Source organism: Epinephelus lanceolatus, chromosome 23 (assembly GCF_041903045.1).
Source record: "Epinephelus lanceolatus isolate andai-2023 chromosome 23, ASM4190304v1, whole genome shotgun sequence".
Classification (NCBI taxonomy): Eukaryota; Metazoa; Chordata; class Actinopteri; order Perciformes; family Serranidae; genus Epinephelus; species Epinephelus lanceolatus.
Window position 1 is genome coordinate 10996285 of NC_135756.1, and position 21850 is coordinate 11018134.

The 21850-nt window shown below is 41.8% G+C and overlaps 1 protein-coding gene across 10 annotated transcripts in view; it reads left to right on the forward strand.

Moving 5' to 3' along the window:
* magi2a (membrane associated guanylate kinase, WW and PDZ domain containing 2a) overlaps positions 1-21850 on the forward strand; it is a 403568-nt gene that overhangs the window by 247767 nt on the left and 133951 nt on the right. For all 10 annotated transcript variants that reach the window (XR_013490407.1, XM_033614587.2, XM_033614582.2 and 7 more), the window contains 2 exons: positions 1349-1468; positions 17521-17736. Coding sequence is in view for 9 of the 10 variants with exons in the window: in XM_033614587.2 (XP_033470478.1) it covers positions 1349-1468; positions 17521-17736 (336 nt within the window). In the remaining variant the exon portion in view is untranslated. The remainder of the gene's footprint in view (positions 1-1348; positions 1469-17520; positions 17737-21850) is intronic.

Genomic DNA, 21850 nt, shown 5'->3' on the forward strand with positions numbered 1-21850 from the left:
GTTAAATTGAATAGTGGAGTCTGTGAGTGACTGTATTGAATCAGTCTGTACCGTTGTGACGTTAATTGAGCAAGAGGTAGTTCTAGTTAAGCCAAATGTCATCAGACACCTCCAGATTCAGCTCAGTGGACCAGGTGTCTTTCAGATGGGTAGTGGATACAGAGGTACACTTGGTTATTGTTGGGGAAAGATCATGTTTGGGCTTAAAATACCTGGTTTCATTTGCATAATCATGGCTGGAAATATTGCTGTTGTGGTCTTGGCAGCTGTCTCGCTTAGGTGTCCTCCTCTTCCTGATGACAAAGTCAGCTTACAAATGTAACATATCTGCGGTTTGCTTACATCGTTTTCTTCTGGCGACTGAGGTGTTTCTCCCATACCGTCGTCTCAGGAGCAGCTCATTCCTCTGATTACTTCCCTTTGTGCACCTTAAAGGTTAGTAATCAGTGAGTGGTAGAAACTCCTGCATCCTCCTGGCTCTCCCTGGTCCAATCACCGCACAGCGCAGGCATTGTTCCAGCCTTGTGTAGCGATGCAGGAACGATGTCAGTTGGCCTTTTAAAGTCAAATCACCCCCCTCACCACCTAGCGGGGGTGATCAGTGGCACAGTCACTCCCCTGCTAACTTTAAAACACACAGATGGATACTTTATATGCTGTAGTGAGGGTCTAACAAGTGTGTTTTACGGGCTCCTCTTTTAGTGTGAACAACCCTCGCTCAGATGTGAAAACCCATTCGGCACCTCAGGGGTAGAGTGCCTGCGTGTTATCACAGCCGGGATCAGATTTAACAAGTCTAATTAGCACACGGTGATGAGGAAGTATTTAGGAAGTCGTTTGTACCTCGGTTTAACATCATAAATACTTTGACACACATTGTTTTAGTAACTGGGGGAGAGATGCTCGCGGTGTCAGTGAAGTTGACTTGAAATTCTGCTACTACAGGGTAAAATATTGTCGTCACTCGGTGTTACAGTCGGTTGGCAGAGCCGCAGCTCCTGTCAGGGAGTCCTCGACGTGCTGTCAGCTCCATGCAAATTGACTTGATTTCTCCTCTTGGCGTCTAAATTGCATCACTTAGCTACCTTGCCTCTTCCCTCCCTTTGAAAGCACGCCGCTCAAATATACAGCCTCAGCCGTGCAAGAAGTAAAAAGGACAAAAAGGAATAAAGAGGGCACTTAATGAATGGAGCCGGGTCAGGGTCAGCGTGTTTCAGCCCCGGCGTGTTCTGATCTTTTCTAAAACACTCAACAGCGACTCACTCTGACTTAAAGTCTCCTCTCATTCAGCAGTGATGAGGCATTCAAAGCTCCAGCGCCTCTAACTCTCCTCTCTTATCTCCTGCAGGCACAACCAGGCAGCCCAAGGAAGGAGAGGTCCCGGGGGTGGATTATAATTTCGTGACCGTTGACCGGTTTATGGAATTGGAGAAAAGTGGAGCCCTGCTAGAGAGCGGAACATATGAAGGTAAGGATTTAGTCAAGTCACACTTGTGAGTGTGGTCATTCCTCTTTGTGGTAGTCCAGATTTTTGATTGAGTTTATGCTGCGATGTGGCAACACAGGGTTTTTTTTTTCTTGGCAGGTGCTATTAGCACCCAGGTGTACATAGCCATCAATACTGTTTGCATCCTTGGTGTAAATAGTCATTGTGGCTCTTTACACCCAGGTGTGTGTATTTTCATGGGTGTCCTAGCAATGTAAAAATATGACGTCAGCACGAACAGGTCTATAGGTCAACTAATTAAAAAAGTAACAAACCAACTTTGAGTCACATGGGATCCAGACCATCTAAAAGGTCTAGTGTGTAGGATTTAGGGGGGTGTATTGGCAGATGTGGAATAAAATATAATAAGTATATTTTCTTTAGTGTATAATCACCTGAAAAAAAGAATTGTTTGGTTTTCGTTACGCTAAAATGAGCCGTTTATATCTACATAGTGAGCAGATGCTCTGATGATTCCCACCACTAATAGATATTGTATGTGTGCAGGCTGTTCTCATGCACCGTAATTATGTTTTCCTATGAAAAGTAATGCACCAGAATTCATATATATATATATATATATATATATATATACATATATACATATATGTATATATACATAATTCGTATTTGTATATAAGGCTGAGCTCATGTGACCAATGCTCTGATGGAAGTAAGAAGGAAGTAGTCTGTGCACGGAGGCATGTTGGAGTGGTGGATGGGGCAAAAAACACAGGACTTTTCCCCAGCAGACCGCTGTTTGGAACCATATGAATTTAAACCATATGAATTTAGTGGAGTCTAGGTGAGGATTGCAGATTTCAACTAGCTAAAACTTCTCCTGGTGAGAATTCCTTCAGTGTTCATTGTTCAGGAGGTTTTAATTGGGAGCTCAATTATCCCCAGAGGTCTCCTCTAGGGTTGGGTCGGTATGAGAAAAAAAAAAAGGTCTGTTTTTTGTAAAAAAAACAAAAAAAACCAAAAAAAAAAAACCGCATCAAGTCAGTAATACCAGATTTTCACCACTTGGGGGCGCAATTGACTCATTTAAAATAAAAAGTGACCCTAGGACAACAGAGTGACAGTAACACGTTGTTTCTTTTATTCCTTACAAATAAATTTTGCAGCTTACTCAATCAGTGCAAACAAGGGTTGCCTCTTTCATCTGGCTCAAAGCCAAAGTGTTGCCATAGTGGCACATTCTTTGATTTCGTCGAGACTAAATTGTCCGCCATTATCAACTCCCCGTCACTATAAACAAACTCCAGGCTACAGTTGTGGCCTCGGCGCATGCACACTGGCACCTCCTAGCTCAGTCCCTGCCCTACCCCCAACCCCCTCTCTCTCCTGCTTGCTGTGCGCTTGCTGTAGAGGCAAACACAGGTGCTCACAGACTTGGGCGTACTATAAGTGGAGCGGACTCCGTGTAAAAATGTCTGTGAAAAATCCCCGCGATGTAAAAAATAGTACATGCCGAACAGTTTTTGTGTGACACTGGTGCGCAGAGCGGAGTCCACGCGGTCGTGCTTTGCACGCACAGGACTTGCAGACGTCCACTTTTACCAGGCGGATCTCCGTGGCGTCCGCTCCGCGTACGTTCCGCCCGAGTATGCGGTCCAGTCGGTCTCAAAAAAAAAAAAAAAAAAAAAAACAGTCCAAGATGGAGTACCGAACCGAATTGGTAGTACTGAGAACCGACCCAACCCTAGTATCCTCCTCTCCAAAAATAAAACAGACCAAGTGATTAAAACCGGTAAAAACAATGAATAAAGCAGTTTCAAGTTACAAATCAGTGTTTCTCCAATGCTTTTCAGCATGTTGGAGCCAGGCCCTTAGCCCAGCACCTGCCAATGTGTGCAGAACTTAAGATCTAGACGTTCAGGGGGTTTTTATTAGTCGCCAAATTATCCGCAGAGGTAATGAAAACAGTATGATTCTTATTTTGTTTGCTAACTTAGAATGAGCCATTTATATCTACATAGGGAGCGGGTCCTAGTTTTTGGAGATCATGTTGCACCGCCATGTTCTTTCAGTAGCCCAGACCAGACAAAGCAAACAGTGGCTCTACATAGGGACATTTGCTTTTTCGTGTCGGCCACCATAGTTAGAAGCCCATCTGCAACTAGCAGCATCAGAATTTCACTGGTCTGTAACATGGAGCTGCCTTACTCAGTGTTTTTACCAGTTTAAATCACTAGGTCCGTTTGTTTTGGAGAAGAAGAGACCTCTTTGAATGTCTGGATCTGAAGTTATCAGAGAAAAAAAGCTGAGCTCACATTAGCAGGCAGTGGATGGGCCCGCCTGCACCGACATGCCAAACAGCATCAGCGAAACGCTGATTTGTAACGTGAAACTGCTTTATTCAGTGTTTTTACTGGACTGAATCCCCAGTTCTGTTTGTCCTGGAGATGAAGAGACCTCTGTGGATGATTCTGCTCACGGGAAAAACCTCCTGAACATTTGGATCACAAGAAGTTGAGCACACATTAGGTTGCCAGAGAAAAACGGTGAGCACACATAAGCATGTGGTGGGCGACCACCCATCCCTGGATGCCAGAGAGCATCAGAGATTCACTTATTTGTAACATGAAGCTGCTATAGTCAGTGTTTTACCAGTTTTAATCACCTGGTCTATTTGTTTTGGAGAGGAGGAGATGTCTGTGGGTAACTCAGCTCTTGGTAAAAACCTTGTGAGCAATGAACACTGATGGAATTATGACCGGGAGAAGTTTCAGCTGGTTGCAATGTACAATTCACTGCCAGATGCCACCAAATCTCGCTGAGTCTTACACACGTCACTTAAACTTAAAGGGATAATTCAGTTTTTTTTTTTTTTTCAGTGGGGTTGTATAAGGTATGGATCTATAGTCAGTGTTAGGGGTTGACATAAAATAAGCCTGGTGGATTATCAGGGGCGATATTATGAATTTTTATGGTTATCGGTATTGGTGATTTTTCCAACCGATATACAGTTTTGTTTTCCTTAGCTGTGTTGTTTTGCCCTTGGCGTGTTTCTCACTGCCTGCAGGTACCACTCAAGGCTCTGAAAAGCAAACTCAAGACCTACCTTTTTAGCCTGGCTTTTAATTGAGCTCTCCTTTATTTTATTTTATTTTATTATTATTATTTATTGTTTTTCATTTTATTTTTTAAATTTTGTATTTATGATTATTGTGTATTGATTTATTTATTTTTATTTAGCTGGCATATTCTTCAACTTTGTTACTTATTTATCTATTATGCCAGATTTATTTAACTTATTTATTTTCCCATTTATTGAAGATTTAAAATTCCGTTCTTTCTTCTGAGTTTTATCCTGCCTCTGGTGTTTCCTTACTCATGATAGCGTTTCCTCAGTTACCGTTTTTGAGTGCTGTTATAATAGCCTGCTACTGTTTAGTCCTTACCATTACAGTCTCTGAATTTATGTGTGTGTGACTATGATTTTTACAGTAGACATATATCGGTTGTAAATATCAGCTATCGGTCTCTCTGTTTCATAATAATCAGTATCGGCATCGGCTCTGAAAAAACCATATCGGTCGATCTGTAGTCAGTGTGTTACATACAGTAGATATCAGTTGGCTTGCTCCCCATTTGGAGAAGCAGACAGGGGTACAGCCACAGAAGCTCAGCTGTGCATTGCTGTGGATTAGAGTTAGCAGCAAAACGTATTTTAGCCACTTGAAAAAAACGCTTAGCGAAGAAAAAATATCATTATCAGCCTACGCAGATGCCATAGTGAGAATATTTTCACCACGTCACCTTGCCGTAAGACAGTCCTTTCCTCTGGTTCTATATTTTCTCAACTGTATAACTGAAATATTGGACGCCAAAGAGCAGCTGTGTTGCTCACTGTGTATAGATAAGAAGTAAATTTTGTGCGTCAACGTAACGAGTCCCAGCCAACCACAGCACACAGTGGGACCCATAATAACACATTGTAGGGATGGGTGTGAATAGCTGAGTAGCTGCGGTGTGACTGTTCTCACCGCGGTGCAAATAGACACTCTGTTATTTTTCCTCTCTGTGTGAGTGACAGCAGTTTGAATGAATGCTGAGACGGGCTCATTGCTCTACGTCCTGCACTCAAAAGTAGCTTCCATCCATCCATCTTTTGGCTTTACAGAGACAAGAGTGCCATCAGTCATGGAGGACACTGAGAGGAATCTTGTGTAAATTCTGAATGAAGAGAGGCCAGCACACACACACACACACACGTGCACACACATGCATGCAGTACCTTCATGCTGGCTCTCTCTTGGCTCAGTCCTTCAGCCCGAGCTGCAGTGGCTCTTCAGTCGTCTAATCAAAACAAACAGACACTATCCATCCCCTCTCTCCTGTGGTCAGACAGGCCCCAGGCTTGGATTTTAAAGCACTCAGAAAAACAACGCAGCCTGGCTGCCTCTGACTCCCAGGAGACCCCTGCCATTATAACACACAGCAGCTAACTTTCTTCTCTACCACCTGACTCCAGTCTCTGTCGGGCCGCCACCGCTGCAGGAAGGAGGGAAAAAAAGGCAGATGACCAATTTAACGGTCGGTTGCCAGGAGCAGTGTTAGATCCTCTCACCGATGGGAGCTGCCTTCCTCGGGGAGAGGGAGATAGAGTTTCTTCTGCGTGGTCACTCGGCCATCATTGAGCGTTTTAGATATTTTAATAATTTAATGGCCAATTAGATGTGGAAGAAAGGCAGGAGGGATGAAATTTAAAAGGGAGGCTGTATTAAGGATCAGCTGGGTGTAAGAGCAGGAGAAAGGTGTGAGTTGGTTTTACAAGGAACAGGAAGCTGTCAGGTTCAGTTCCTGCTGCAAGTGTCCTTGAGAGAGGCTGTGAACTCCTGACATCTCATTATGTCGCTCTGCAGGAGGAACTACAGGACTGGGTTCCTCTGGGGATGCAGGGGTTGTGAAATTCTGAGCAGATACTGATGTTTAAAATAATAATTTGGCCCATAGCCAATACTGTTATTTTGTGTTTGTTGTTATTTATTCCCCACTTTTGTGTCAGGGGAACAAAGAATCCACATTATAAAAACAAATAACTGAAGTGTTTAAAAGTCATTCACTACTTCATTACACTACCTTTGAATGAGAACAAATTCAGTCGCATTCAATACACATTTATGAAACAACCTTCACATGAAAAACATCTTTAAAAACTGCTTCAGAAGCTACACATAATATCCAAATTTCTTCTTCTAACAGCTGCATTTATTCAAGTTTCTCACCAAAAACTACATTTTACATGATTATCTTTGAACACATACTGAGAACGTTTTAATTTTCCTTCACCCAATGCTCATTTTTACTTAATAGAGCTTGAACACATCATAATGTAACTCAATGCAACCTCCGTGAGCTGTTAGTTCTGGCCACCGGCTGCTAGCAGCTAATGTTAACTAGCTCTCTCCTGCTGATTTTAACATGGATTAGTTGTTCCCAGTGTAACATTATTCATCCCAAGGGTGTGTCGGGGAAGATCTCATTTCTTCCAAACTTGTTTTCTAATGTCCCCACAACAAATGGAAACCGTTAGTCTCGAGCTCTGCTTTTTAGCCTGCACAACATTAATGTGACACAACAGAAAAACATCGGCCACTGTCTCTAGTGAATGTCATCTTGTTTGCCGCTGAATATCAGCTGATACCAACGTTCGGCTGATAAATCGGTGCATTCCATTTACACTTCCTTCAGGATTTCGCGGGCTGTTTTTGGGATTGTTGCGGCCTGAGGTGCCTGATTTCACAACCGCTTTTCTAGAAAATTGCAATCTATGTTGCAATGTTTATAGTCGTTTATTCGCAATATTGACTCCATTTCCACTTTCAGAACCAGTCTGAAAACATACCATTTCAAGCTGGTATATTAGGTCTGATTTAATGGTGACACACATATTGAGACTAGCACTGATGATGATTTTATACCTAATATTTATAATTATTATTATTGCAAAAACAGTTATGATGCTGTCACAGATTCGGACCCTGTTATTATGAGCATTCGGTGTTTCCCACGGATCTCATTGCTGCTAATCAGCTGTTGCAGCCGTTCAAAGCAGAGCTAAAGGAACATCTTCGTGAGCTGCTCTTCTCCTGCTCTCTCTGTTGGTTAGCACGAGCTAACACAGCACAACATGATTTCATCACTACTTGTCATTTTTTACCACTTGTGCAGAAGCCCTGCAGCAGCTCTTAACATCTGGCACCAAACCGTTGTCTCAGACCAACCTGTAAATAACCGTTGGGAAATGTTAGCTGTGTGGTGCTAACAGTTAGCACTGTCACTGAGTGTGCCTGACTATGTCCCAGGTGCAGAGTTCAGGTTTAGCAGTAGCAGTGTAATGATAAACAGAGATTTAGAGGGGCTGAGTGAATCAATACACTACACACAGCTCTACAATTAACAAAGTTTTTACCTCTTTTAAATTGTCATATTTGCGGTAAAGTTGTGTGATTTGACAGAGTTGCAAAGGCAGACATATGCACGGGATTAGATGAATTTGCGTTAATTGTTGCGATCGCAACACTGAAACATCCTGAAGGGAACTGATTTAGCAATGCTTCAGATAATTCAGGTTATGGCCCACAGGTTTTGATTTTTTTAGCTTTATGTCAGAGAAATCACATTTATTGTGGTTCTAAGGGTGATTTAAGGCCTAACCTGTTTGGTTCCGTTAAAACAAACTCACGTCCATTTTCAAGGTCAGTACGGTTCATTTAGGCTGGTATGAAAACTGTTGGCTAAACCCGACTGAACTGAGACCACCTGAAAAGTTGGGTCTGCTGGTGCGGTTTATTTGTGGTGTGAAAGCAAAGGAGCCAACCAAGCTAAATGTTTAGTAAATCTATCTGCTGATTGTGAGATCTATTCAGGGAGCAATCTTATTGTCTAATTGATGAGGATTGGTAACCATGGTAACAGGTATCCGTGTCAGCTCAGGTATTTTCCCTGATTATAGGTCAAAAGCTGTTAAAACTGCTGTGTTTGTATCCGACTGTCACCTCATTAACTCCATGTGACAGTGATTCCCACAGAAATAAGCCCCACATCATTACTGTACGCCTCCTGTTTCTCCTGCCTCTACCTGTTAGTCATTACTCATAACCTCCAGTCAGTCTGCAGTCCCATAATACTAACAATGTTTATAATCAGTTACTTCTTCATGAGCTCTTTGTGACACCTAAAGATCATAGATATTCCCATCAGAAGCATTAAAGTGCTGCTAAACTCCTGTTAGTCAGCAGAATTGGATTTCCCCACGTGGATCCTGATGATGCAGGATGGCAGTCGCCAAAACTGTCCAATCAACGGGTTATCTGTCAGTCTGTATAACTTCCTGTTTACTCCTTGTTCGTTTGCAAAGAGTCACCGTGAAGAGGAACTGGGCCAGAACTAAAATACAACAATGGGTCTTTTTTCCCCTCTGGCGTGGACCACATGAACCCAACTCCAGGTGTAAAAGCACCATGAATCAGGGCTCTTAAACTCTCATTACCTGAAGGGCACTGGTGGGGTTGTTCTCTCCTCAGGGGGCCACTTGTGCACCTTTTTAAGAATACTTTTCAATCATATACACTCCAAGGCTGAGGAACCTGTAATTCCCTCCTCTCTCTAGTACAGAGAAAACTGCTCCAACACTTGAGTTTGTACCCTTGAGAACTCCAGATTTTCCTTGAAGAAGAGACAGGTAGCAGTCATGTTAAACTTGAAAACTCAAATAAATAATGAATCAGCTTCCTAAGTCCCACTTCTTTTTTTGCTTTGTGCTCCAGTAACAGTTTAGCAAACTTGGTATCATGTGTCACCTCAGACAACATTCACCTCTCCTGTTATACTACAGATATGCTACGTGCTCCGCTTGACTGTGTTTAAAGGAAAACCAAGTGTTGAAGATGGTGAAGAGATGTCGCTGGAGAACACATTACGTTGCTATAGGCACATCTTAAGTTAGCTAATGTTAGCAAAACGCTATCTTTTTCTTTTGTAGTTTTGAAGAACTTCCTGCTAAATACCGCTGACTGAGACCTCTGCTGAACCTACAGCCATCAAACAACTTAAACCAAAGTTGGTTTAAGTTGTTTGATGCTGCATCAGTTGTTGGTCACCCAGTCTTGTTTGTTAAGTTACTGCTGATTGCTGCTCCGCTCCCTTAAGGTTCATCTCTGGGTGATGGCAGAAGAAGGTATTGACAATATACTTCATGTTTGCCTCACAAATGTAATTATTTAGATATTGAATTAAAAGAGTAAGGACCACTTTTGTCAAAGAAAACTTTATTTCCATTGCAGTATTATATTTGGTGGTATGGCTCTTTTCTGGGGTCTCTCTGCCTTTCCTTGGGCCTACCTAAAAAAAAGCCTAAGGCAGAGAAAGCACACCTCTCTGCTCTTCCACATGCATACAAGGATAGCCTAAGGCAGAGAGAGCAAACCTTCCTGCCCTTCCATGCGCCTACATGGAAAGCCTAAGGCAGGGAGAGCAGCAGCAAAGACCCCCCAGGAACAGAACAGAGCAGCATCAATGACAAACAGAAATGACATTGATAAGTCAGACACAGCATGAAAAGCAGGAGCTGGGGTGGAGGCAGGTTGCAAAGCAGCTTGCAGAGGAAGCAGCAACAGTAGGCAGGCCAGAGCAGTTTAAATAGGGCCCTGAATGAGATTCACCAATTGGTTGCATAGAAAGGAATCATGTGATCTATCAGCTGCCTCCCTTCCATCAATCAGCTGCTCCATCAGCTGATTGTGCTGTTTGTGATCAGCTGATGTAGCTGGGATGTGAGCTGAGCTTGACATTGTGTCTAACGCAATACTCAACATAATCAATTACTGACATTTGTGAATCCATGCCAAATCGCCCATGTCCGCATCCCGAAGCATCTAAGAATTGACTATTTCCTTCACCCCTATTATTTATTTGGATCTACATGCACATTTGGTTGGGTGTCTGGTGGGTCACGTGCATGTAACGTCATTGAAAATAGATCCTTCATCACATGCTGTAGTCCTTGCTGTCAGCTTCTTGAAGCTGCCTGATGACCCAAAACCATAATTGGCACCCAGGCTAAACTGTGTCGCCATGCCTCTTTTTGTCAAGCTTGTCAGACCTAGCAGCAGAAACTCAGGGAGGCGGGGCTTAGGATCAGTCACTTGTCCATCTCTTTTGAATCTGTCTGTGCTCTAGGGTTGACTGGAAAGCTGCTGGTCCCAGCTTAAGTGTTTGTGTTACAAGTTGCTCATATTTCAGTCCTTGCTAGAAAACAGGGTGATTACTCTAAAACAGAAATGCTGGGGAAAAACAAAAATGCCCATACAAGCCACAAACATGAATCCACTGTCAATCAAGTTTTTATTGTCTATGCAGAACAATGAAAATGACTTTCATGTCTGGAGCCCTCAAAGTCCAAAATAATGCCTTCCATTTTGCTTCTCTTTTGAAAAATAAAATGAATTATCCTGGATCTAAATGCTTAGAAGCTGCGATTTTAATCAGGCTTTGGTATTTCTTTGTTGTCTTTCCAAGAATCATTTTGGGGAATTTGTTAAATGAGACTTTTATTTCTGTTTCTTGGTTTTATCAGCATGTAAGTGAGAGTCTAGACTGAAATCAGTGCGGCTGTTAGATGTGACAGCAATCCTACCACTTACTCAAACTTCAAAGTCCAGGTTCTATGATGCAGCAGCTTATTAAAGTTCACACGTGCCTCACTTGGACTTGTTCCTCTTTCTTCTCGGAGGCAAATCTCCAGCTCGTTAAGGCTTCGGGATTTGTGTCTGTGGTTCGGGGGTTATTATCCCAGCGGTTGCCATAATCTTTTTACAGCTACTCTCCTCCATTTTTCATTATAACCTTCATGTTTTTCAAAACGTGAACATGATGTTTCAATAGGTCTTTCCAGCACGTAGGGAGACACCAAGTGATGTTTGGTTAATCTCTCTGGCTATTCTTCCTGTCCCCAAAACTGTTTGAGTCTGTCTCTAATGCTGGAGCCCAGTGCATTAGAATAATCTTCATGGATTTTCACACACGTCGTCTTCTCGTGTCTGCCAGGGACACTTGAGTACAGCTGAAGAGATAGCTGTACGGGCTAATCTAATAGCAAACATAGTGCTGCAGACCTAAACTGTGGCTGATGTTCTGATGTGAACTGATTCTGTGAAGACAATCTCCTTAATGCCCTCAGATTTGAAAATGGAGACGAGCAGTTTTCTGCCATTCAGGCATTTCCTTCTTTCTGGCGCCCTCTTTGACAGTTTATTGAATTGCGAAGACTTCCCAACAGGAAGTCTACCCACAGGAAGTTATGAAGCCTAGGTAGGCCTCAGGTCTCAGTATCATACCATTCCAGCCATCAGAGGGTTGTCAGCGGCCATCTTTTGTTTCGCCTCAGAAATAGTGATGGTGAAATCGAAGCTTCATGAAGCAGTGAACCACTTTGACACACCTGCTTCAAGAATGACACACTGCTTCAAAGCATTTCATACAGTCAGAGTGACATCTGCTGGCTGTGTGTCAGAACTACATATAAGTGGAAGACCTGGAAAAGCCTCAAGACTGCCTGTAACGAGGCCTCGCTCTCGGTAGTCATGTGATTGTGGGCGTGCCGAAGCAGGGATTGAAACACTGCCTCGGAACACTTAAGCTTCAAAAGATCGACACTGTGTTGAGCAAACTGGCTCGAGTGTAACATCACTACTCGGAAAGCATTGACTGTAAGCTCGAATCCCTTTGTTACCATCTCAGCGACCAGTATTTGTGAGACCTTTTTGAGTTCATTGATGGAGGAAGTGGATTTCGAATTTATAACCATGTGTTTAATTCAGCCATGTTGATTTGTCACTGTTAAGCATTTAGCCCTTATGCTGTGAACCACTTAATATATGTATTGTGAAAATAATCCTTCTGGGGTATCTCTTAGTTTCCTTTTTGGTTTATTCTCTAAATTGTCTTAACTATGATTTCACCATGCTAACAGCGATAATGCTAAAGATGCTAATATTAACACTGTTCATTAACCAAGCTAATGCTAGTAATTTTCATGCTAATTATGTTAAGCTAACCATGCCTGTGCAGATGTCTTCACTTTGTGTAGACTTTTCAGTAATTAAAATATATTTTTTATTTCAGTTTCATTCCGTGTTCACAATGTTGAGTCGGCAATAATTAGAGGAGCTTGAATGCTACATCCTGACTCTGATGTCTCTTTGAATTGGAGTTTGGCTTGCTGTCAGATTGTGGTTGCTACACCTCAAGGAGGACAGTATAAGCAGTGTCTGGTATTCTATAAGAAAAGTAGCATCTTTCAGACTTTTGACCAACATGATTCGACATCTCACTACAGCATCTGCGTCTCAAGCAAGAAATGTTGCTATTGTTGTGTGAAACCATCGAAAATGTCAAATTCTCACAATGTAAAAATAACAGTCTCGCATTCAGCTTGACAACAATATCTTTTGCAGTCATTTCACTACGTTCTGAAAATGTTTTAGAGTCATGCGCTTTGCTCAAACTACAGGGAAACATTCAACCTTTTGATCGAAGGGTCGGTTCTAGGGATGTAAGTTTCAGTTCATTTTGCTTTCAGTAGTCTGACAACCTTTAACCAGTAACTAACTGGTTAGTTTTTAAAGTAAAAGAATACAAAATGAAGTGAACTACAAAAGGCCTTTCCTTTTAGTTCGGCACTCCATTGATTCAGTGAGCTTTAGCTCTGTATTTCAAAACGCTACTCATTCAGAGGTGGTAGAATTTTAATGTTTTGTGATGTAAATGTCTTGCCTTTTATTTTGTGTTATCTTTGCTGACAGCTGGAAACATAGGGTGCGTTTAGAAATACTCAGTGGTGGAGCGCACTCTGGAAATCTGGAGTGCTGCTAGAATTCATCATTCGGGTATTTACAACACCATACTCTCAGAGCAGTGCCGAGCGATGTGTATTTGTGATTAATGTAATGGTTTGTTAACTCTGCTACTTTAAACAACAGCACTCTCATTTTAGTGTAGAGCCTCAGATTGGATTTACAAACGCTCCCATTGTGCCCATTGCCCACCCTCCAGTCCTCACTAGCTAACACCACCACTCATTCAGTGATTACTGCTGGTAACACTGTCCCGATGCTGTGTCAACATTGTGTCCACCCTCCGGTCTCTCCCCAAGTCACTCCGGTGAGGCATCAGTTTCATTTTGACCCGCAAACCCCCTTTAGCACTGTTACCTATGTTAGCATGTTAACACTGGTGCTGACAAAGCTAAATTGAGCAAAGCATTAGTTCAGGCAGGACACAATGTCAAGCTCAGCTCACATCCCAGCTACATCAGCTGATCTCAAACAGCCCAATCAGCTGATGGAGCAGCTGATTGATGGAAGGGAGGCAGCTGATAGATCACATGATTCCTTTCTATGCAACCAATTGGTGAATCTCATTCAGGGCGCCCTATTTAAACTGCTCTGGCCTGCCTACTGTTGCTGCTTCCTCTGCAAGGCACTTCGCAACCTGCCTCCACCCCAGCTCCTGCTTTTCATGCTGTGCCTGACTTATCAATGTCATTTCTGTTTGTCATTGATGCTACTCTGTTCTGTTCCCGGGGGGTCTTTGCTGCTGCTCTCCCTGCCTTAGGCTTTCCATGTAGGCGCATGGAAGGGCAGGGAGGTTTGCTCTCTCTGCCTCAGGCTTTCCTTGTTTGCATGTGGAAGGGCAGAGAGGCCCCATACCGCTAAATTGAACACTGCAGATGGAAATAAAGTTTTCCTTGACTAAAGTGGTCCTGACTGAACAGTTGTTAACAATACGTAGGGTTTGCAGCTCAAAATTGAGCTACTTCTTCACTGGGGGGACCTGAAGGGGGACAAGAGGGTGGACACAATGTTTTCACAGCAACACTGTTGCGTTGGGATGGCAGTTGTTAGCAGTAATCACCAAATGAATGCCACCACTAGCTGTTCAGTGTAGAGTGGCCAAAGCTAGCTAATCAGTGGAGACTGGAGGGTGGGCAGTGATGACTCTGTTTCCACATGTTAATATGGCTAGCTGGCTGTCCGTCTCCCAAAAGATCTGGGTGGTGTGCACTGCAGTTAACTAAGGGGTAGCAAATGAATATATAGACCGACGTGCGGAACTGATAGTCAGTGAACTTACTTTTTGCCCCCATGCAAATACAGAAATTTTGACCTCAGTACAGAAGATGTAAATGGATTTTTGTTTGCTTTAATTGAAAGTGCTGAAAAGAGTCATTTAAAAAAGCTCAACATTTAAATGCCTCTCCAGAAACAGTCTCACAGTCACCCTCCATAACCCACAGACGTAGCTTGCAGCATTTCACTACTTGAAAAAGAAAACAGTTTTTGAGAAGAAAATCTTTACAGTGACCCTTAAAGTTAAAAACAAAACAAAAAAGAAGTTAGTGATTTTAACAATGACTGATGGAGACTCTTGGAGGGACTGGGCGGCTGTCAGCAGACAAACAAAGCATAGTGAAATGTAAAATCCACACAGAGGACTGGAACGGGCCGTTGAGTCAGAGCCAAGTAAAAAACTGCAGCTCCCAGAGGTAGGTAGTTGGCTCTGACCAGAGACCAAAACAGCGATTATTCAGTCATATGCCAGGGAAATCCGTGCACGGCCTGATAAGTGATTGATGTGCAGAAGAAAAAGATGGAGGAACTTAGCAGGAACAGATGCCCTCTCAAAAAAACGGGTGACATTAGTTCACAGCGAGGTGTGTGCATGTTAGAGTGTCTTTGTTTGTGCAGATTTTATCACTGCTGTAAGACACGGTGTGATCTTGAGCTCCCAGCTTGTGTGTTCATGGATCAGCTGGTTTTGACGTGGAGCAGCATGTCGAGGGCACGGAGCACCTCATCCTCCCTGCAGCTGGTGCACGGGTGTCACGCACTTCCTCTTATCCCTACTTTCTCAAACCTTTGGGCCTCTTTGCTTTGTTTTTGTTCTCCCTCCTCACTCTTTCTTGGTCTCTTTGCATTTGCACTATGTGCCTTGAATTTATCTTTATCACTATGTTTTCCTTTATTACAGTTTAATAGAAATATAGATTTTATTTATTATGTTCTTGATCCCTCTTGGTGTTGTCACGTTGATTTGTTAGACTCTAGAGAAAAGAAAACAAGTTGAGAAGAGTCTGCAGCCGTGCTAGCAGCTTTATGAGGTTGTTCTAAGGCTAAAGGTACTTTGGGCTAAATGCTTAAAGGTACACTATGTGGCACTGTTGGTTACCGTTTGTGCTTGCCAGTGAAAGTTAAGCCAACCGCAGATTTACTTTCGTTTGGCATTTCAGCTTGCTATATTTGCACTTTTTTCAGCACTGTGTCTCTTGGATGCCTGCTGCTGACATCCCAAACACAGAAACCCAGAAGGAAATACAGGCAGGGGGCAGGGTCTCTGCAGATAAATACACCACCAGACACTTCTAGTGGATCCTAAAAGACCACTTCTCTACTTTTTTTAACTAAAATCCTGCATGGTATGTCTTTAAGTCGGCATACAAACACGCTCAAACAGATAATGCTTACATGCTGTTTAGCAGGTATTATTTATCAGGTTCACTAGCTTGGTTAAAGCTGTTAGCATGCTAACGTTGTTAATTAGCACTACAATTGAAACCAAAGCTGAATTTCATTATCTTTATCAGTACTTTGTCATAAACCAAAGCAATGGACAAATTGGAATTTTGCTGAGATAACAAGTGAAGAGGTCTCCAATGTTATAACTATTAATGCTCTAGGACAGTGGCTCCCAACTGGTAGGTCAGGGTCCATAAGTTGGATGCAGGTTGATTCTGAATGGACCACAAGTGACTCGCAAACATGTCAAGTTTGTAAAAATCTGATTTTATTTTGAAGTACAGTCAATTTCCAGCACAGAGCTTTTATTTTGAAGAGCTGTTCCTGTTGTAAACTAAGTGACTAGGGGACAGCTACTTGACAGAGACAGCAAACTAACTCAACAACATGGCCAAACCCAAGTATGATGCTGAATATATTAAACTGTGTGGACCCTGAACTAATGACTAAGGAGAAATCTGGACCCTGTGGCTGGACCAGTTGGGAACCACTGATCTAGGAAAGCTGACCATCTGTAGTAGGTTTCATAGCAATCAACCCAGTTGTTGGCAAAATATTTCACTACAAATCAAAAATCTTCACCTCATGGTGGCGCTCAGAAAAGAGTAAGGGGATCAGCAAAGTAGGGCGATACTGAACGTCATTTTTTGACATTTGAAGCTTTTATTGAGGTTTTCCAAAAAAGCTTCAAATCTCATATTTAATAGCGTCATCAACCTTAAAGAAAGATCCTCGAACAAATCCTTAATTTGAATGGTAATTCATTGCATTTACGTACTTTTTTTTTTTTTCAATTATTGGATCAACATTCTTCAATAAATAAATAAAATGGTTACAAATATGGATTAAAAGAGAATATTTTATTAGATTATTATCTTTTTTTTTTTTTAATTCAAAATTTTCCAAGAATTAAGTTTATAAACCGTGGCGTTACATAACATAACAATACAAGACTGGTCCAGAAAAAAGAGAGGACAAAATGGATCAATAGTGTGAGGTGAAGTAATTATTGTGTGCATCAAGCTGATTCATATCCACTGTCCCCAATACAGATATTTATCCAATTTTCATCCATGTAAGTCCATATTATATTTGAGAACAAGTGATTCCACTCGTTTTTTTTAAACAATTACATCTATATTTTTCCAAAAAATTTAGACTTTTAGACTTTACAACACTGGAGATAATATAAAAGTAGTCTAGTTGTCATTTCTCCTACACAAAGGTCATTGAGTTCAGTCGTCAGGGGACCATGAACATCTGCACCAGATTTCACAGATTTGACTCAGCAATCACTTTAATAGTCGTTGAGATATTTCAGTCTGATTAAACCGTCCAACAGAAAGACATTTGTTATGCAGCCAGCATGACTGAATATAACAGATGTAAGCACTGAGCACATAAAAATGACCCTGAATGTCTCACAACTCTTCCTCCTCTCTGTTCCAGATAACTTTTACGGGACCCCGAAGCCTCCGGCCGAGCCCAGCGCTCTGCTGCTAAATGTAACGGACCAGCTGCTGCCGGGCGCCAGACCCACCTCTGAGGGCAAGAGGAAGCGTAACAAGTCAGTCAGCAACATGGAGAAAGCCAGCATCGAGCCCCCCGAGGAGGAGGAGGAGGAGAGACCCGTTGTCAATGGCAACGGTGTTGCTGTCACCCCAGGTCAGCCCCCCGAACACGACCTGCATGGGCACAGAGGCAGAGGTGGCCTGAGCCCAGACGCCTTGTCATGACAGCTAGGTTCGAGGTCACGCTCCGGGGTCGGGCTGATCCGCAGGAGCTGATAGTCTTAGCAACGGGGCCCTCCTGGAGCGGTTGCCTAGCAACAGAGACAGTAACAGGTTGCTTTCACATGGTTTTCTCAGAAAATGATTTTATGGCAGATTATCACTTTTAATTGGCAACACAAATATCTTTATGTGTAATTTAACGGCACGGTATGTAAACTGTGAATTATAATTCACTCTCACAGGCGGTGATTACCTCTGCAGACCAAGCAGTTTGTGATTAAAGCATTAGTGCAGTCGCTCTCTAGAATGTGATATCATTCATTAGGTATCATTATGGAGCAGTGTCTCAGCCCAGATAGCCACAGGGCACACACACACAGCGCTCTCCAGCTCAACAGCAGCCTGCGGGCTCTTTAAAAACCAACAAGGACATTTTTATTAAGTGTTTTCTCTCTTCCTGGTGAATCAGCGCCATCCGAAGCGTTGCTATTCTCTCTGTAAATCCTCAAGACAGGCCGAAGTGACATTTAACACAGCACGCAGCAGGGCCAAACCTCTTGAGGTATGAATAATAGAAGAAGACATTTCTTTGTACAAATGTCTTTAAATAACAAGACACATCTGAGTCTGTACCTTTCCATTGTGTGCACTGTATAGACATCCAAATATGCACACCCACTTAAACACACACACTTACACACGCACACACACAAAGTCTTTGAATGCATCCCATGATCACATGAAAAGACCGTCATAAAAAGAGTCTTTATAAGTTTGATTTCTGTGATTGCAAATCCAAAACCATGCATCGGTCCTGTGACTTCCTAAGCTGGTTTCACAGCCTCAGGACAAGCAAGTCTCTCACAGCAGCCAGGACATCACGAGCAGTCAAAGTGTTCAGGGCGCCGATCCCGAGGACTTTTGGTAGAAGGATGAGATTTTGGTTTTCTTACCGCAGGGAGCTCAAACACGGTAGGATTCTTAATTTGCAAAAGAAATACATGTATGCAGAGTTTTCCTCTGACATCCTGCAGCACAGTTATGGTAATAAAACTTTATTTAAATACTTTCCGAATGTTTGCTAAGTGCTTAACTTTAGGAAAAAGAATGGAAGAGAAAAAGTGAACTCATTTGAATGCAGGAACACAAATTGAAATAACAAGTTTAGATGAATATGTGCCGATAATAATAAAAAAAAAAAAAAAAACTTTATGTAGGATGTAGGGCATCTTTCCTAACGTTACAAAGGGTTTCACGTAATAATAAGAAACTAATTCAGATGCAAGAAATAAGATAAAAACAAGATTAATGCTGTTAATGTAAAGATAAAGTAATATCACAGGTTTGGATGAATATGCAACAATAATATAAGTTGATATACAGAATACAGAAACCTTTCTCAATGTTCATAAGGTGTTTTACAGGATGAAAGAAAGAAAAAATTTTTTTTTATATATTATTATTTTAAAATCAAGATTTACCCTAAATAAAAATAAAATAAATAAAATGTAATTAGAGGTTGAAATGAATATGTAACAGTGATAAAACTTCCTATACAGTATTTCTTTATGTTTAAGTGCTTTTCAGGATCATTTAAATGCAGGAATTAGATAAAAACATGATTTACTGTAAATGTTTAAAAAGTTATGAATGTTCTCAGAGAGTAAAAGAGTTTCAAAAAAGTCTTATTTAAAGGCACAATGCAAATTACGTTAAAGCCAGTTTATGTAATTATATATCCGAAGGTGATTTAGTTGAAGGTGATTTTATTGCCCACCTGATTTGCTGAAGTAGGTTATTCCAAAGCCCGAGGAGTCGTACGGTTGAGGACACATTATCTTTAACCGGTGGTGCTGCCACGTGGTGACTGATATCACACTGATAGGATCACTGGCCTCGTCCTTATGAAATTAACAGAACATCATTGGAGGCTTCTGTGAGGTGTTTTGAAAATGAGCAGGTCAGTAAATGTTTGATTTCTTACAGTCAATATACTCCTTCAAATTAAGCTGTCATTTTGCGATTATTTAAGAATATACTTTGATTAATTCTTTTATTTTTGTTTTTATTTTCATTTTTACTCTTTTGGCTTTTTTGTTTTTATTTGCAAATGTAGCTTAAGATAGAGAGGAAAGGGGCAGGAATCAAACCCCGGCTGCTGCGAAGGACTCAGGCTCCATTAATACGCTACTGAGGTGCACCAGTATGTTTGACTGTTTAAAACAGAGGACAACTGGCCTGTTTGGAGAACAAGAACCTGCCTAAGGGCTGGGACACATGTCGCGTCTGTAACCACCTGGAAAACCCGAGGTCAGGCACTGTGTGCTACTCTGTGCCAACTTTAAAGGACACGGTGGCAGGTTGCGTCTGAAGTTGCTAAGTGACTATAATAAGTACGGCGTCATAGCCTACGTACCAGAAATCTGGAGTTCGGAGTCAATTTTCCTCCAGGTGTCATTTTTTTGCCCTTTAAACCTGAGCAAATTGGTGTGATTTCTTTTCAAAACATGGGAAGAAGGCAAAAAGCAATGAAAGAAGAAATGACCCAAAAAATTAGCAAGAAATTTAGTAAAATGTGAAAAATCAAACAAGAAAATCGGTTAAAAAAAAGGAAGAAAAGAAAAGAAAACAAGGAATTTCATAAAAAGAGAAAACAAGACAGTTATTTTAGAAAAAGAAAGATCGAAAGTTAAAAACAAACAAACAAGGGAATGACCTGGAAAGAGTGCTTGGAAATTATGTAATTTTAAAATGTTATAATAATAAAAATATTTATAAATATAGTTTTCCCCTTTTTTTTCTTTTTTTTAATTTATAATTTTCTAAAAAAAAAAAAAAATCTTTGCAATTTGTGGGGCATTTCTTGCTAATTTGCTCATTGCCTTTCTTCCCTTGTTTTTGAAGGAAAGCCCACCAATTAGCTCAGGGTTCAAAGGTTTGAATATTTGTGAGAGGCGTCTGAAAGCAGCACAAGAAAAGTGATGTCGCTCCAGGTTTCAAAGGGTTAAGTGTGTATTAGGCCTAAAATATTGTAAGATGCAAAGCTCCTGGTAGCCCTGCGCTAAAACATTTACTTCTCCTCCTCCTTAACATAGACTAAAATTTAGAGATATCTGCCAGCTGTGATTGGTTGTTGCGTCGTTGCTCCGTTCCAAAAAGTTTAGCATTATTTATCTCAGGGCACAGCTGACGCACCGTGACGCTTGTGAACGCCTGAATGCAGCACTGTAGCTTTTAAATCCGCCTTTCACATGTCTACATTGCCAACAATGGATTTGAGGGTGCAAACTGTACCGGTATTGGTCTATGCACATCAGATAATTAGTAACATCTGACTCTCATATTGACACAGATTTTAACTCACTTCAACAGCATAATAAAATTCCTGAAATTCAGTTGTTGTGACTTTTGGTTTTGGTGTAGCAGCCCAAGATCTTCAGTGGTCTCATCTTGACACCCCTATGAAACACATCGGGAGGTGTCACTGACTATTACTCTTCAGACTTGATTTAGGACCACAGAGGTTTCATCTAAAGATCTCAGCTCGTCTGCACTGTGGTTCCTAAAAGTTCCATAATTTCTGTGGGAAACATCCCAGTGTCCAGTTGTTATCTCGCTGAGACAAAATGCAGGAAACATTTTTGACTGATTCCTTTCAGCGGTGTTGAGATGCACGATAACTGGAGGCTCTGGGCTGTGCACTGAGCCATGTTGGATGTTAAAGTGGGCTGCTGCACTCAGCTCAGGAGGAGTTTCGCCTCAGTAGATGGACAGAGTGTGGGCTGACCAGGAGAGCTGAAGGGAAATCAATAGAGCACAGCAGGCTGTGTGATCTAAGCAGATAGCTACCTTGCTCTTTCCCTCCCATAGATTATCTCTCAATCCCCTGCTCTCATTCGTCCCCTCTTCACTTCCCTCCAGCAGCTCTCCTCTGGGAAGCACACACACACTTACCATCTCTTTGTCTTTCTTCCATACACACCATTTCTCTTCCTCTAACACATTCTCACACCGCCACGACTCAAACTAGGGCATCACAGCTAGCT